The sequence below is a fragment of the Gorilla gorilla genome, chromosome 8 (assembly GCF_029281585.2).
Source record: "Gorilla gorilla gorilla isolate KB3781 chromosome 8, NHGRI_mGorGor1-v2.1_pri, whole genome shotgun sequence".
Classification (NCBI taxonomy): Eukaryota; Metazoa; Chordata; class Mammalia; order Primates; family Hominidae; genus Gorilla; species Gorilla gorilla.
Genome location: NC_073232.2, coordinates 109,553,895 through 109,570,929, shown reverse-complemented (window position 1 = coordinate 109,570,929; position 17,035 = coordinate 109,553,895). Strand labels below are relative to the sequence as shown.

The 17,035-nt window shown below is 43.8% G+C and overlaps 1 protein-coding gene across 5 annotated transcripts in view; it reads left to right on the top strand.

Moving 5' to 3' along the window:
* Positions 1-327: 327 nt before the first annotated feature.
* Positions 328-17,035, top strand: part of ARHGAP19 (Rho GTPase activating protein 19) — a 66,648-nt gene continuing 49,940 nt past the window's right edge. For 2 of the 5 annotated variants that reach the window (XM_055352629.2, XM_055352625.2), the window contains exon 1: positions 330-518. In XM_055352629.2, coding sequence (XP_055208604.1) covers positions 412-518 — 107 coding nt within the window. In that variant the 5' untranslated portion in view covers positions 330-411. Of the gene's footprint in view, positions 519-17,035 lie in introns of all 5 variants that reach the window. The other 3 variants (XM_019035192.4, XM_004049876.5, XM_019035191.4) reach the window with 2 other exon arrangements.

Genomic DNA, 17,035 nt, shown 5'->3' with positions numbered 1-17,035 from the left:
GAGGGTACATGTGTTGGTTTGTTATCTGGGTATATTGTGTGATGCTGAGATATAGGGTACGGAGTCTTGCATTTTAGAAAGTGATGAGTCACTTTCAAAGTTGACAGTTCTATAATTCCCTGATTTACATATCAGGACAAAATTTGAGCATAGGCTGGTGATTTCTGACTTGAACCTAAAGGTCTGTGGAATCGGAAGGGTTCATCAAAATGAGAAACTACAACTCCCGGCAGGCCTCGGGGCTGGGTCTTCTTCCCCGCCCCTCCCTTTTTTTCCGCCAGGGCTGGGAACGACCAATGACGGTTAGTCATTTGAATAGACCAATAATATATTAAACGGTTCAGGTTGAGGAGGGGCGGTCGAGTCATCCAATCGCACGGAAGAGGTGAAAACACATTAGCCAATCCAAATATGTGGGGGCGGGACCTAAGGTGGGGCGGTGAAAGAAGTTTGCTGACGAAGATGGCGACTGAGGCACAGAGTGAAGGGGAGGTGCCAGCCCGCGAATCCGGCCGGAGGTGAGCTGAGTTTGGTCCAGTTTCCTGGGAAACGCGGCCTTGGGCTGGTAGTCCTGCCGCCTTTGCCTTGGGTCACGGAGGCGCACGGTTCGGGCTTTGTTTCTTTCTCCCACGGCGTTTCTCATCGTCGCGCCTGCGGGGGCTGAGGCGCGGGGGTCGGGCCTGGGCGCTGGGCTCCAGCCAAGCCCCCCGCTCTTGTCCTGCCGGTGCCCGAGGGGGCTCCTCCCGCTGCGGTGGCTGCAGACGTCCAGCTGGGGGTGGCAGCGCTGATCGCTTTGGCGCCGAGACACCTCTTGATGGCGAGGAAACGGAAGTCCAGGGCTGGTTAGCGAATTCCTCACCGTTGCACACAGCGCTTCACATCTTCTCCGAGGCACTTAGTGCCTTCAGGTCCGAGCAAGGATTTGAGTGTCAATTAGAAACGGTGTTGAGTCCTTGGGCCAGTTTTTAAACCTCTCCCGACTTCAGTTTCTTCATCTGCAAAGGGACGTGAGGATGCCTATTTCCAAGTGTCAAGATTGAATAAGACAATCCATTTAAAGCTAGCACTGAGCTTAGCCGATAATGACAACTCTACGCAATAGATTTTCTTCTTCCTAGTAGAACAGCTAAGGAGCAGATGGGAGAGGGATCTGTAGTCCAGGACATCATGACTTTATTTCCACAGGATGTTCTTTCCTAAACAGCCACACCGAGATTTAGCGTTTTCAGGAGAGAATTTCGAGGTGGTGTTGCCTTAGCCTTGAGACCTAAGTTGTCTTAATTGATTACAATTTTGTTTTTGGTGTAATTCAATAGATTGAGTTTATTTACGTTGCCTCAGTGTAACTCAGTAAAATACTTCGGTTTGGCGTCTTTTGGTTCCATTTGTACCGAATAAGAGATTCCAAGAATCTTGGGAAACTGATAACTTTGTGATTCGGCTTCTTCCTGAGCCCAGATGAGCGTGGTTGAGTGTGTTATTTAAAATATCATACGGGGCCGGGCATGGTGGCTCACGCCTGTAATCCCAGCACTTTGGGAAGCCGAGGGGAGCGATCACCTGAGATCAGGAGTTCGAGACCAGCCTGGCCAACATGATGAAAGCCCGTCTCTACTAAAAATACAATACTTAGCCGGGTGTGGTGGCGGGCGCCTGTAGTCCCGGCTACTCGGGAGGCTGAGGCGGAGGTTGCAGTGAGCCCAGATGCGCCATTGCATTCCACCCTGGGTGACAGAGCAAGACTATGTCTCAAATAAATAAATAAAATAAAATATGATATGGAAGAGTTTTCCACTCTTTTGTTTTGTTTTGTTTTTGTTTTGCAGTTGCAAGATTTCATAGAGTGAAATAGAGTGAAAACACAGCTCCCACACAAAGGGAGGGGACCCAAAGGGGGTGGCCGTTGCTGGCTCTAATGCCTGGGTTTATATCCTGATCCTTGTCCCTCCCGCTGTGCTCTCAGGCAAGAGATGATTGGCTATTTCTTTACCTCCTGTTTTTGCCTAATTAGCATTTTAGTGAGCTCTCTGATTGGTTGGGTGTGAGCTAAGTTGCAAGCCCCGTGTTTAAAGGCGGATGCGGTCACCTTCCCAGCTAGGCTCAGGGATTCTTAGTTGGCCTAGGAAATCCAGCTACTACTGTTTCACAGTCCCCCTTCTGAACAGGAAAACCCAAGTGCTGTTGGGGAGATTGGCCGATGACCGCCCTAACTGCTTCCTGCTGAATTGGGGCGTAGTAGGGTTTGTGCAGTTGAGATTTCCTCGGGAGGGTTGCCTTCCATGTCATTAACATTGGAGCATGGGCTAGCAGGCTGTTCCAGGGGTCCGCAGTGGATCTTAGTCATAGACTGCATCTGGGGCTCCATTTGAAGAATGATTTGTGGTTTTACAGTTTCAATTCTGGAAGAGACAAACGCTTTGGTTGCCCCTTCGTGGTCACCAAAATGTTACCGGGGGTCCTTGCTCACAGAGCTCCCAAGATGGTGGCCAGCCGCTTCCAAGATGATGGCGGGCCGCTTCCAGGATGGTGGCAAGCCTCGTGTTCTCTGACCTGGGGTTCTCGGCCTCACGGATTCCAAGGAATGGAATCTTGGGCCATGGGGTGAGTGTTATAGCTCTATTAGAAGCTGTGGGTCACGGAAGAGAACCGTGGAACCCAGTGACTAGTGTTCAGCTTGATTAGGACAAACCCAGGCACTTAGCCATGCAGGAACAATGGCAAGCCTTTAGCACGATCGGGAGTGGCAATGGGAGTCTCACTGGATCAGAAGCACAGCAGACACCCTGCCAGATCCGGAGGGATGGGAGTCAGCAGCGGGATGGGAGTCAGCGGCGGGTCTGCGACAGCGGCAAACAGCAGTGGTAGAGGGCAAGCGAAAGCTCAGCTCCAGCCGTAACAAACATAGACCAGAAGAGTGCAGTTGCAAGATTTAATAGAGTGAAATAGAGTGAAAACAGAGTTCCCATACAAAGGGAGGGGACCCAAAGGGGGTTGCCCGAGTTTTCCACTCTTGAAGCTGCCTATAAATGGTTGATCATTTTTTTTTTTGCCCGGGAACTGTAGAGGTGATTGATACATTTGATTAGATCATCCTTCATCCAGTTCTTTAAAAAATTCTAAATTTTGGTGAAAATCTGAGGACAAATAAAATACTATTCCATAGCAAGAGTAGTTTGAATTTCTTTTCTTTTCTTTCTTTCTTTTTTTTTTTTTTTTTTTTAACAAAGGGCTCCTTCTGTTGCCCAGGCTGGAGTGCAGTGATACGATCACAGGTCCCTGCAGCCTCAACCTCCTGGGCTCAACTGATCCTCCCTCCTCAGCCTCCTGAGTAGTTGGGACTACAGGCACGTGCCACTATGCCCAGCTAGTGTTTTTGTTGTTGTTGTTGTTTTTTTTTTTTTTGTAGAAACCGGGGTCTCGCCATGTTGCCCAGGGTGGTCTTGAGTTCCTGGCATAAGTGATCCTACTGCCTTGGGCTCCCAAAGTGCTGGGATTATAGGTGTCAGCCACTGTGCCTGGCCTGAATTTCTTTATAGTATATTGCCAGTTGAATTTAAAATTTCAGTGAGAGTATTAGTTAATTACATGATCAGTAGGTGTTCACACAATCGTACCTGAACCTGAAACCATTTCATCAATTCCATATTGTAAAAGAGAAGTGGGCCAGGTGCGATGGCTCACACCTGTAATCCTAGCACTTTGAGGCTGAGGCAGGTGGATCACCTGAGCTCAGGAGTTCCAGATCAGCCTGGGGAACACAGTGAAACCCCATCTCAATGAAAAATACACAAAATTAGCAGAGCGTGGTGGCGTGTGCCTGTAATCCTACCTACTTGGGAGGCTGAGACAGGAGAATCGCTTGAACCTAGGAGGTGGAGGTTGCAGTGAGCTGAGATAGCGCCATTGCCCTCCAGCCTGGGTGACAGAGTGAGACTACGTTTCAAAAAAAAAAAAAAGCCGGGCACGGTGGCTCACGCCTGTGATCCCAGCACCTTGGGAGGCTGAGGCAGGTGGATCATGAGGTCAGGAGATCGAGACCATCCTGGCTAACACAGTGAAACCCTGTCTCTACTAAAAATACAAAAAATAGTTAGCCGGGCATGGTGGCATGCACCTGTAGTCCCAGCTACTCGGGAGGCTGAGGCAGGAGAATCGCTTGAATCCGGGAGGCAGAGGTTGCAGTGAGCTGAGATCACACCAGCGCACTCCAGCCTGGGCAACAGAGTGAGACACCAGCTCAAAAAAAAAAAAAAAAGAGAGAGAGAAGTTTGGGGTTTCTGTAAGGCATTTTGAGGGCAGGATACACATATGTATTTATCACATATTCCCAGTGCTTAGCTTTGTGTAGGTGGTCAATAATTAGTGAATAGTAGTCTGTCATTTCTAAGAGAAATATTTTCTCGTGGTGATAAATACTTTACAGATTCTTTCTTGCTCTTGCTCTGCAGGGATTACTCTTTTTTTTTTTTTTTTTTTTTTTTTTTTAGATGGAGTCTTGCTCTGTCACCAGGCTGGAGTGTAGTGGCACGATCTCAGCTCACTGCAGCCTCTGCCCCCTGGGTTCAAGCGATTCTCCTGCCTTAGCCTCCCAAGTAGCTGGGACTACAGGCGTGTGCCAGCACTCTCAGCTAATTGCTGTATTTTTAGTAGAGACGGGGTTTCACCGTCTTGGCCAGGATGTTCTCCATCTCTTGACCTCATGATCCACCTGCCTCAGCCTCCCAAAGTGCTGGAATTACAGGTGTGAGCCACCACTCCCGGCTGCAGGGATTAATCTTTCTAACATTCTGTTGATAGTGTGGCCTCTTGTATTCCATAAAGAAGAGGAAAAATGGTCTGATTTGCACAGATGAGTACATATGTAAATGTTGAATGCAGAATATGTGATCATTTAGAACTGCCCAGCTTTTTGTTTTTTCATCATTATTTTAACACTGCTTCTAATAATTACAAAAGCTTTAACTTCTTTTAATAAAATATTTATTTATTTATTTATTTTTGAGACAGAGTTTAGCTCTTGTTGCCCCGCCTGGAATGCAATGGCACGATCTTGGCTCACCGCAACCTCCACCTCCTGGGTTCAAAAGATTCTCCTGCCTCAGCGTCCCAAGTAGCTGGGATTACAGGCATGTGCCACCAAGCCCGGCTAATTTTGTGTTTTTAGTAGAGACAGTGTTTCTTCGTGTTGGTCAGGCTGGTCTTGAACTCCCGACCTCAGGTGATCCGCCTGCCTTGGCTTCCCAAAGTGCTGGGATTACAGGTGTGAGCCACCGCACCCAGCCAAAATATTTATTTTTAAAAACTTCTTGTGATTTTTTTTGAGACAGGATCTCACTTTGTGGTCCAGGCTGGAATGTAGTGGCATGATGATGGCTTACTATAGCCACGACCTCCTGGGCTCAAGCAATCCTTCCACCGTAGCCTCTCAAGTAGCTGGGACTACAGGCATGCGCCACCACACTCAGCTAATTTTTAAAATTTATTCTAGAGACTGAGTCTCCCTATGTTGCCCAGGTGGGCCTCAAACTCCTGGGCTCAAGCATTCCTCTTGCTTGGCCTCCCAAAGTGTTGGGAATATAGGTGTGAGCCACTGCATCTGGCCAAAGATTTAAACAAGGAAAAATTGCTCTGCCTATAAAGATTCCCATGTTATGTTTTTGACCTGTTGATGAGGAACACCCCCTCCCTTCCATTTCTGGTTTTTATTAAGTAGAATGGTCCTTTAAAATTTAACACATTTCATTTCTTATACCTTCAAGTTACTCTTAAGCAGACAATACTAAAGGGGAATCACAAATAGAAAATATCCACTGCCAGGCATGGTGGCTCACGCCTGTAATCCCAGTATTTTGGGAGGGGGAGGCAGAGACAGGAGGATCACCTGAGGCCAAGAGTTTGAGACTAGCCTGGGCAATATAGGGAGATCCTATAAAAAAATAAAAACACATAGCCAGGTGTGCACGCCTGTGGTCCCAGCTACTTGGGAGGCTAAGGTGGGAGGATCACTTGAGCTCGGGAGGTGGAGGCTGCAAACAGCCATCATCCTGCCATTGCACTCTAGCCTGGGTGATAGAGTGAGACCCTGTACAAACAACAACAACAACAAAAACAAAAAAAAACTATCCACTTTACCAGTAATAGTATAAACATAATACAGACCTTTAAGGGTCAAAGAGAAAAGGCGAAAGCAGGAAATGAAATAAAGCTACTTCTCCTCATAATTGGCAATAGGGAAATACGCACAGCTTAGTATTTTTTAATTAAAAAGAGACTTAAAAAGAAAGTGCTAACTATTATTACATGAAGAGCCAGCTTAGGAACAGACAGTAGAATGCCTGGAAATGTTTCTGGAGGACAGGGGAGGTGTCTGAAGATGTGGAAAGGGTTCTATGTCCTGTTAATTTACATATACCTTAGGTATGGAATATTGGTTAGTAAACATGACTTCTGAGCCTTGTTTTTTTGACACGGAGTCTTGCTCTGTGGCACAGGCTGGAGTGCAGTGGCGCAATCGTGGCTCACTGCAACCTCCGCCTTCTGGGTTTAAACAATTCTCCTGCCTTAGCCTCCTCAGTAGCTGGGACTACAGCCATGTGCCACCACGTCCAGCTAATTTTTGTATTTTTAGTAGAGATGGGGTTTCATCATGTTCGCCAGGCTGGTCTTAAACTCCTGACCTCAGGTGATCCACCCACCTTGGCCTCCCAAAGTGTTGGGATTACAGGTGTGAGCCACCGTGCCTGGCCTGAGCCTTTTGGTTAAATTGCTTTTTCTGTAATAAGACAGTAATGTGTTCCTTTGAGAAAAATGTTTAAACCTTTATTGATCCCAGGAAGACTTGTCTGTTCTTACATGCACAAGTTAAGTGAGAAAACCTGGTTTAAATATCTGAATCTAGTTTTGTATTTGTGCTGTTAAATTCTATCTGAAGGGTAATGAGGAATAGATTTCTTCAGGGGATTTTCTTGAATCTGGTTTTATTTTACATTTTATCAATGATCAAGTTTAGAGAGTTTGATCATATTTGTAAATAAGGCCTGTCTTGGAAGGAGGGGAAGGAAGAAAACAGAATTTTAAAATTAATCTGCATAAACTGGTAAGTGGCATGAAACCACAGCATAAAGCAAAGCAGATATTGTTGCACAAGTTTACTTTGGTCAGAACAAATGGGTCGGTAGTGTTATAAAGAGTGATATAGGAAATCTGTACACTTTTTGTTGTAAACATTACATTTGGCTTAGGCCAAGCATGGTGGCTCACGCCTGTAATCGCAGCACTTTGGGAGGCCGAGGCGGGCAGATCACTTGAGGTCAGGACTTCGAGACTAGCCTGGCCAACATGGTGAAACCCTGTCTCTACTAAAAATATAAAATTAGCTGGGTGTGTGGCGGGTGCCTATAATCCCAGCTACTAGGGAGGCTGAGGCAGGATGATTGCTTGAACCCGGGAGCTGGAGGTTGCAGTGAGCCGAGATTGTGCCACTATACTCCAGCCTGGGCAACAGAGGGAGAGACTCTGTCTCAAAAAAAAAAAAAAAAGAAAAGCAAAAAAAAAAAGAAAATTATCTAGGTATGGTGGCACATACCCACAGTCCCAGCTACTTGGGAGGCTGAAGCAGGAGGATCACTTGAGCTCAAGAGTTTGAGGCTGCAATAAGCTAGAATGCCGCCACTACACTCTGGCCTGGGTGACTGAGACCCTGTTGTTAAAAAAAATAAATAAAAATAAAAATAAATTTGTTTAAAAAAATTGTATTAAAAAACATAACAGTTTATCATCTTACCTATTAAGTGTGTAGTTAATTAATGTTAACTACATTCGCATTGTTCTGTGTCCAGCCATTTTTTATATGGAACATCTACAACCTACAAATCCATTGAAGCTTTAAGAGTATATACTTTCGGCCTTGCACAGTGTCTCATGCCTGTAATCCCAGCACTTTGGGAGGCAGAGGCGGGCGGATCACCTGAGGTCAGGAGTTTAAGACCAGCCTGGCCAGCATGGTGAAACCCCGTCTCTACTAAAAATACAAAAAATTAGCTGGGTGCAGTGGCGTGCACCTGTAATCACAGCTACTTGGGAGGCTGAGGTAGGAGAATCACTTGAACCCGGGAGGCGGAGGTTGTGGTGAGCTAAGATCACACCATTGCACTCTAGCCTGGGCGACACAGCGAGACTCAGTCTCACAGGAAAAAAAAAAAAAAAGTATATGATTTTTTTTCTTTCTTTCTTTTTTGTTAAGAGTATATAGTTTGGCTAAGAGTGGTGGCTCACATCTGTAATCCTACCACTTTGGGAGGCTGAGGTGGTAGGATCACTTGAGCCCAGGAGTTTGAGACCAGCCTGGGCAACCTAGCAAGACATTGTCTCTACTAAAAATAAAAATAATTAGCCAGGCGTGGTGGCACATGCCTGTGGTCTCAGCTGCTAGGAAGGCTGAGGCAGGAGGATTGCTTGAGCCTGGGAGGTCAAGGATGCAGTGAACCGTGATTATGCCACCATTCTAGCACGGGCAATAGAACAAGACCTTGCCTCAAAAAACCCCCAGTATATACTTTTTTCCCCTCTTCCCCACTATGAAATAAACTTATATAATATTTACTACAGAAGGCTAGAAAAATATGTAGAAAAAAATGGGGGCTGGTCTCAGTGTCTCACGCCTGTAATCCCAGCACTTTGGGAGGCCAAGGTGGGCAGAACACTTGAGGTCAGTAGTTCGAGACCAGCCTGGCCAACATGGTGAAACCCTGTCTCTACTAAAAAGCCAAAAATTAGCTGGGCATGGTGTCACACATCTGTAATCCCAGCTACTCAAGAGGCTGAGGCAAGAGAATTGCTTGAACCTGGGAGGCGGAAGTTGCAGTGAGCCAAGATTGCACCACTGTACTCCAGCTTGGGCAACAGAGTGAGACAATGTCTCAAAAACAAAAAGCAAAAAATACAAATAAAAATAAGAGAAAAAAGCCAGGTGTGGTGGTGTGCACCTGTAGTCCCAGCTACTGGGGAGGATGAGGTGGGAAGATTGCTTGAACCCAGGAGCTTAAGGCTGCAGTGAGCTATGATGACACCACTGTGCTCCAGCCTGGGTGCCAGAGTGAGACCCTGTCTCTAAAAAAAAGAAAAAAAAAGGAAAGAAAAATATGTAGAAAAAAGGTAAACTAGCCACTCCAATTTACCAGATAGATACAACCATTATTAATATTGAGACAGTTTTTTTTTTTTTTTTTTTTTTTTTTTTTTTTAATAGAGATGAAGTTTCTCTATGTTGTCTAGGCAGTCTCAAACTCTTGGGCTCATGTACTCCTCCCACCTTGGCAACCCAAAGTGCTGGGATTACAGGTATGAGCCACCATGTCTGGTTCCTTCTGAGTCTTAAACTTTAATGTCTCTTATCTAAAATATGACCCATCCAAGATCTGATTTCTATCTTGGTTTCCCAGTTTCCTCCCAATAGGTGCATCATTTCTGGTTGGAAACAGTATAGCAAAAGAGTGATTGAAATACAATTTTTTTTTTTTTTTTGGGACAGAGTCTCACTCTGTTGCCCAGGCTGGAGTGCAGTGGCATGATCTCAGCTTGCTACAGCCTCCGCCTCCTGGGTTCAAGCAGTTCTCCTGCCTCGGCCTCCCGAGTAGCTGGGACTACAGGCATGCGCCACCATGCTGGCTAATTTTTGTATTTTTAGTAGAGACGGGGTATCACCATGTTGGCCAGGTTGGTCTCGAACTCTTGACCTCATGATCCACCCACCTCAGCCTCCCAAAGATGCCCTCTGGTCACCTTCAGTGAACACTCTCACCTACACTTTTACTAACCATCTTTTAGGGTGGGTTGTTTCTACAGATGCTGGAGCCTATTTATTTTGTGCTGATGTTTTGCTACTGTTACCCGATATAAACTAAGTTCAGCTAGGCCATAGAAACTACATAGTAACAGCCGGGCGCGGTGGCTCACGCCTGTAATCCCAGCAGTTTGGGAGGCTGAGGTGGGTGGATTGCCTGAGGTCAGGAGTTCAAGACCAGCCTGGCCAATATGGTGAAACCCCGTCTCTACTAAAAATACAAAAATTAGCCAGGCGTGGTGGCAGACGCCTGTAATCCCAGCTACTCGGGAGGCTGAGGCAGGAGAATCGCTGGAACCTGGGAGGTGGAGGTTGCAGTAAGCTGAGATCGCACCACTGCACTCCAGCCTGGGCGACAAGAGTGAGACTCTGTCTCAAAAAAAAAAAAAAAAAAAAGAAAAAAGAAACTACATAGTACTTTAAACAGAGAACGTTTAATAGGTTATAAACTATAACTGGGGATTCGAGTAACAAGGAATTGGCTAGTAAGAAGTAAAGAGATCTCTAAGAAATATAGATACAGAAATCAGCTGAGTTAGAATGTACAAGGAAGAGGGTCCCTAGGGCAGAGTTCCAGACCTTGCTGGAGATGGCATGGCCATGGCTGACTGATTGGCAGCCATTGCTCTGAAGGGGAAGATACAGAAGGGAGGGCTCAGATTCATACTGGGACAAACAGACTTACACATTCATATTTGTTAGGATTCTTTCAGTTATATGTGATAGAAACTAAAACTAGCTTAAGCAAAAAGAGACTCTATTAATTGGCTCAAGAAACTGAAAAGTCCAGGGGATAAATCAAGTATGGTTTAATCTGTATGGAAAATCTCAAATCTCAGTGTCGCTAGATATCTACCTCTTTACTGTCTTAGATCTGGTTTCCTCTGTATTTGCTTCCTAAGAAGGCAGATTCTGTATAAAAAGTGGCAGTAATAGGCCACCAACGGTGTCAGTCTTACATCCCACCAGCTTAGCAATTTTAGGATTCACAAGAGTCTTGGAGTTGAGACTTTTTGTCCTGGTTTGACTTGTGGGCCTTTGCTTGGATTCATGAAGGGAATAGAATGTTTCAGTTGGTTAAGCTTGGATGACATGCTCACAGGCAGTGCCCACCAGATCACATAGATTTGAAAGATGGGGAGAGGTTTATTGCTTAAAGGAAAATGGGGGTGCTGTTACCAGAGGAAGGGGAAAATACATATTGGGAATTCAAAAGCAGCAGATGTCCACTGTGCTATCTCTATAACTCCCCTGTGTACCTCTCTTTAAATTTATGTTTTGAAAAGGGCTGGCCACTAATGTGTGGCGAAAACATTTTATGTTTCTAAAAAAAACCCTGAGAAACCAAAAAGCACCGTAAGTATTAGCTATCTTTTTTTCTCCCACTGTCTAACTCCTACTCGTCTTTAAGATCTAGCTCAAATCTCTTGTATATGGGTAAAAGATTCTCTCCTGAATTCTTAGAGCCTTTATTGTCTGTATCATGCATTTGGCTATTAATGATCTTGTATCATCTTTTGCGTTGTGGTCTTTAGCTACTATTTGAAATCGCGTAGCACTTAGTGAATTTTCAGTTCCTGGAGGCCAGAGACTTACCTTAGTTTTTGTCCCTATACCTTACAATACCTTAAAGTTACAAAGCAATTAGTAGATCATGATTGGATTGATTTTAAATGACACACAAGTGATCGATTTCTTGTTTGGGTACCATATGTCTCAGAAAAGCAATTCACCTTTTATGTTGGTTGATGAAAAGATTTATGGTTAAGTTTGTGAAATATTGAAAATTTCTGGCTGACTACAAGTATAGAAACTCTTTTCTTTTTTGAAACAGGGTCTCACTCTGTTATGACTCAGGCTGGCGTGCAGGGGCAAGAACACACCTCACTGCAGCCTTGACCTCCTGGGCTCAGGTGATCCTCCCACCTCAGCCTCCTGAGTAGCTGGGACCGTAGACTCAAGCAACCATGCCTGGCTAATTTAAAAACAATTTTTTTTTTTGTAGTGACAGAGTCTTGTCAGGTTGCTTACACTGGTCTTGAACTCCTAGGCTCAAGTGATCCTGCCACCTTGTCCTCACAAGGTGTTGGAATTATAGGCATGAGCCGCTGTGCCTGGCCAGAAACTCTTAAGAATTTTCAATTTGTGAACTTGTGTAGATATGTACAAGTCATGTGCCAGAACAGAAACCATTAGCTGTCTCTTGGATAGTATGTGTCACTCTGAACTTTGGAAGAAATGAATATAGAAGTAGTCTTTTAGGACCTAATCTGATCATACGTAGAAGTACTTCTAGTTTTAATTGCCTGAGACTCGTGGCACTTAAAAGTCTGTAGGAGGCTGGGTGCAGTGGCTCATGCCTAATGCCAGCACTTTGGGAGGCTGAGCTGGGAGGATCGCTTGAGGCCAGGAGTTTGAGACTAGTGTGGTCAACATAGTGAGACCCTGGGCTGTGCCACTAAAGGTGGCACACACCTTTAGTCTTAGCACTTTGGGAGGTTGATGTGGGAGTGTGGGAGGATCCCTTGAGCCCAGGTGTTCAAGGCTGAAGTGAACTATGATTGCACACTGCATTACAACCTGGTCAACAGAGTGAGACCCTGTCTTAGGGAGAAAAAAAAAAAGTAGGAAAAGAGAGACTCATGAAGCATTGACTCTGATTTTTTGAGGAGCAAATATTTTTTAGATAAATGGTAAGAAAGAGACTGTATTATCAGTGAAGCATCCTATAGAACTTTTTCCAAATTAATAGGGAATTTTGATGTTACCTTTTTTTCCTTTTAATTATTATTATTATTTTTGAGACGGAGTCTTGGTCTGTCACCTTGGCTGGAGTGCAGTGGTGCAATCTCGGCTCACTGCAACCTCCGCCTCCCGGGTTCAAGTGATTCTCCTTCCTCAGCCTCCCTTGTAGCTGGGATTACAGGTGTGCACCACCACACCCAGCTAATTCTTTTGTATTTTTAGTAGAGATGGGGTTTCACTATGTTGGCTAGGCTGGTCTTGAACTCCTGACCTCAAATGATCTGCCCACCTCGGCCTCCTAAAGTGCTGGGATTACAGATGTGAACCACTGCACCCAGCCTGATGTTACTTTCTTAATACAAATAACTTCCTTCCCATTGTACACTAGCATGAGGGAGAAAAATTAAGGAAGGTGTCAGCAGCATAATTAATGCTTATTCATATGACACCCAGAAAGATAAAAACTACCAAGCAAATAAATAAGTCAGTAAATTGGCATTATTGATACTCATCATTCTTGACTGAGAATATTACATTGTCATTCCATAGGGCAGAATCTTAGATTAGGATTCCAAAAATGTTTAGGTTAAGAAGGTAGGCAATCAAGAGTTTTTTCATCTCAGAATAGTTTGCCAATTTAATTTTGGTTAAGTTGTATTATTAGTTTGAAATTTGGGCTGGGCGTGGTGGCTCATGCCTGTGATCCCAGCACTTTGGGAGGCCGAGGTGCAAGGATCACTTGGGCCCAGGAATTTGAGACCTGGGCAACGTAGAAAGACTTGTGTCTACAAATAATAAAAAAAAATTAGCCAGGTGTGGCGGTGCATGTCTGTGGTCCCAGCTACTTGGGAGGATGAGGTGGGGGAATTGTTTGAGCTCAGGCAGTTGAGGCTACAGTGAGTCATGATTGCGCCATTGCACTCTAGCCTGGGCAACAAGGGAAGACCCAGCCTCAAACAAACAAACAAACAAAAAAAACGCGCACACACACACACACACACACACACACAAAAGCAAGCAAGAAAGGAATTTGTTCAGGTTGAGCTCAAATATAGGGGCTAAATATATTTGCAGACTTTTGGAGTCTAACTTAGAGATAATTTTGTAGTCCATACTATAAAACATTGCACAGCTACTCCTAAGGGCAGACCTTAGGGTATAAATGTTTCAAAAATTTTATCTAAGAAATTGGATATCGTTCCCTGAATTGTGGTACGACTTATTAATGTTGAACTGTCTCTGGTATTAAAAAGCACCACCAGCTTGGACATATAGGGCATGTTTAGTTTTCTCTTCTCTTTTTATGTACAACTTTCATGATACTGGCTTAAATTTGATACGTAGAAAGAGGGAAGAATACAGTCTTTTCTTTGATAGTTGTATTTCTTATCTAACAGCTTTCCAACAAAGTGACACATTTAAAGCTGTGTTTCAGAGCCTTTTAGAGTTGAAAAAGCAGTAAGAGAGAGTGCATTCTTCTCTCAGGGTGGTAAATCAGATTTAGACAACTTTAAATATAGCTCATATTTTGATAAATCTTGCCAAGGTTGTGGTTCTTGGAAAACAAATCAAGTTAGGCAATTCACCAGGGAGGAAACATTTAGTTTTGTGGGTATGCAGTTTTGGTATAGTCAGCCAAAAGATACATCTGCAGGATGCAGTTTTTTTTTTTTTTTTTTAACTGCGTTGAATTTTGCAGATTCATGGCTTCAACATGCCTCAGAAGCACTTGCATTTCATTTTTCTGTAATTGATTTTTCAGCTGTGGATTGTTTCCAGTCCTTTCACTGAGCATATCACCTTACATGTAGGGTTCCATCTAGTGGTAGAAGTGGTAATTGTATACTGTAAGTAGGTTATACAAATTATTATTTTTTTAGTATTACTAGATTGATAAATTTATGCCACTTTGACATGATAGGCCACAATCCACCTGATAGATACTCATTTGGCACACTCTTCTCAATTCTGTTCACTGAGTTATATCTTGAGTTAGGATGAAAATAATGCAGCTTTCAGGCTTTAAAGTGACTAAATTTAAACTGCTAAGAGTCCTGACATTGTCTGCACAAGACAGCATTTTCTGTCACTTACAGAAAGTTACGTTTGGCATGTCAAGAAAAAAAGAAACATAATCCCAAAGCAGCAACCATTTAAAATAAGACTGCCACAAGGATTCGTGCAGAATATTTAAAATTTTCCTGTTGAACAAAATGATTTAACTGATTTTTCCTTCAGGGATGATGCTCTCAAATAGCTTATATGCATCTTTTGGAAATCGAAAGATCCTGGAATAGCGTCTTCCATGTGGGACATCTTGAAAGATAGTATTTTGGTTTCAGTGAGTTAGGTGAATGAATCTCCAGTCCTTATCAGTGTAATGGGTCTGCTTACAGAGTATAAGTTTGTTTCTTAGATGTGTAGAATTTATAAAGAAAGAAAATTATAGCCTGTACACCAAAGACAAGGACAGTGGTATTTATTGTACCTGATGTAGTAACTGTGGTGGAAGTTGTAGAAGAGAAAGGCAGACTTGTGGTTTTAACTCTGGAAAATGGGAATTATAATTTCCTTTAGGCTTCTCTGTTTCCCAAGATTTCCACAAAATCCATAAAAAGTCATTGTGAACTCAACATACAAAGCCTCAGCAAATCTGCTCAGATTCACTGAGTGTGAAACACTGGATCTATGTGTCACTGTGGAATTGATTGGCACCAGAGTGGCAGTTGGCACAGAACAGAAGTCTGTCCTGTTCACCACATGACAGTCTATAACTGTTGAATTATGTGAACAGTAGCTCTCATCTTCTTTACATTCTATGCAAAAGCAGCTATTATTAACAGTGCTTTAAAACAGGAAACACAGCTGTTGCAGCCTTCATAAGTTTCTGGTGCTGGAGTGGTGACTGATGGGAAGGATGTCACTGGCATTGGGGTTATCTTGGAGGTGGCGACCCACAGCAGTGGGCAGGAGAGCCCCGATGTGGTGTCCTCAGCATTGGTATCCAGAGGAAAGCTGCTACACACAACATCCTGTCAATCCCTCTGTCTCCTGCAGCCCACCTCCCCGAAACTGTTCTTTTTTGAGGGGTCTTGCCTCTATCATTCTTTGGGATAGTTGCCCAGAGCCCTTGTTATTTCTGTATGCCTACATATCTAGCTACTGATTTTCCTGGTTCTGGCCATCTATGTAAAAACTTTTATGATGAGGAAATTAGTCTTTAGTATATGCTTTGATTTTCTATAATATTTATATCAAATTGAAGTGAGATTTAAGCCAAAACTACTTGGTTTCTTTAAAAAAATTTGGCATGAAACGTCAATTATACATACAAGTTTATAGAATAATATAATCAGTATTCTTCCCATTACCCAGCTTTAGCAAATCTTAACATTTTGCCATATTTGCTTCAAATGCTCCCCTTTTCCCATAGCTCAGTGATTTATCCACAAGAACAGTATTAGCACTTCAGGAACTCTTTTTTTTTTTTTTTTAAGATGGAGTCTTGCTCTGTTGCCCAGGCTAGAGTACAGTGGCACAATCTCAGCTCACTGCAACCTCCACCTCCCGGGTTCAAGCAGTTCTTCTGCCTCAGCCTCCCACGTAGCTGGGATTACAGGCGCCTGCCACCATGCCCTGCTAATTTTTGTATTTTTTAGTAGAGACGGGGTTTCACCATGTTGGCCAGGCTGGTCTTGAACTCCTGACCTTGTGATCCACCCACTTTGGCCTCCCAAAGTGCTGGGATTATAGGCATGAGCCACCGCGTCCGGCCTCAGGAACTCTTTCATACCTTCATGCCTCTTAATCACTGTCCACAAAAGGTAACCATTATCCTGAATATTATGGTAAATACATTTCTGCTTCTCTTTACAGTTTACCATTTAAGCAAGTATCTCTAAATACTAGTTTCGTTTATTTTTAAAATTTGATATAAATGTCATCATATAGTATGTAGTTGTCTGTGTGTGTGTGTGTGTGTGGCTTCTTTTGCTTTTCATTTGTGAGATTTAGCTGTGATTGTACATATAGCTAGAGTCTGTCCATTTTCATTACTGTGTAATATTCCATTGCAAATAAAGCCATTAAATTAAAATTCTGCTGGACATTTTGCTTTTTCAGTTTTGGCTGTTTAGAAAATAATGTTGTGGGTCGGGTGTGGTGGCTCATGCCTGTAATCCCAGCACTTTGAGAGGCCGAGATGGGTGGATTGCTTGAGCCCAGGAGTTCGAGACCAGCCTGCTCAACATGGTGAAACCCTGTCTCTACTAAAAATACAAAAATTAGCTGGGCACGATGGCACTTACCTGTAATCCCAACTACTCAGGAGTCTGAGGCATGAGAATCGCTTGAACCAAGGAGGCAGAAGTTACAGTGAGCCAGGATAGTGCCACCGTACTCCAGCCTGGGCGACAGAGTGAGTCTCTGTCTCAAAAAAAAAAAAAAAAA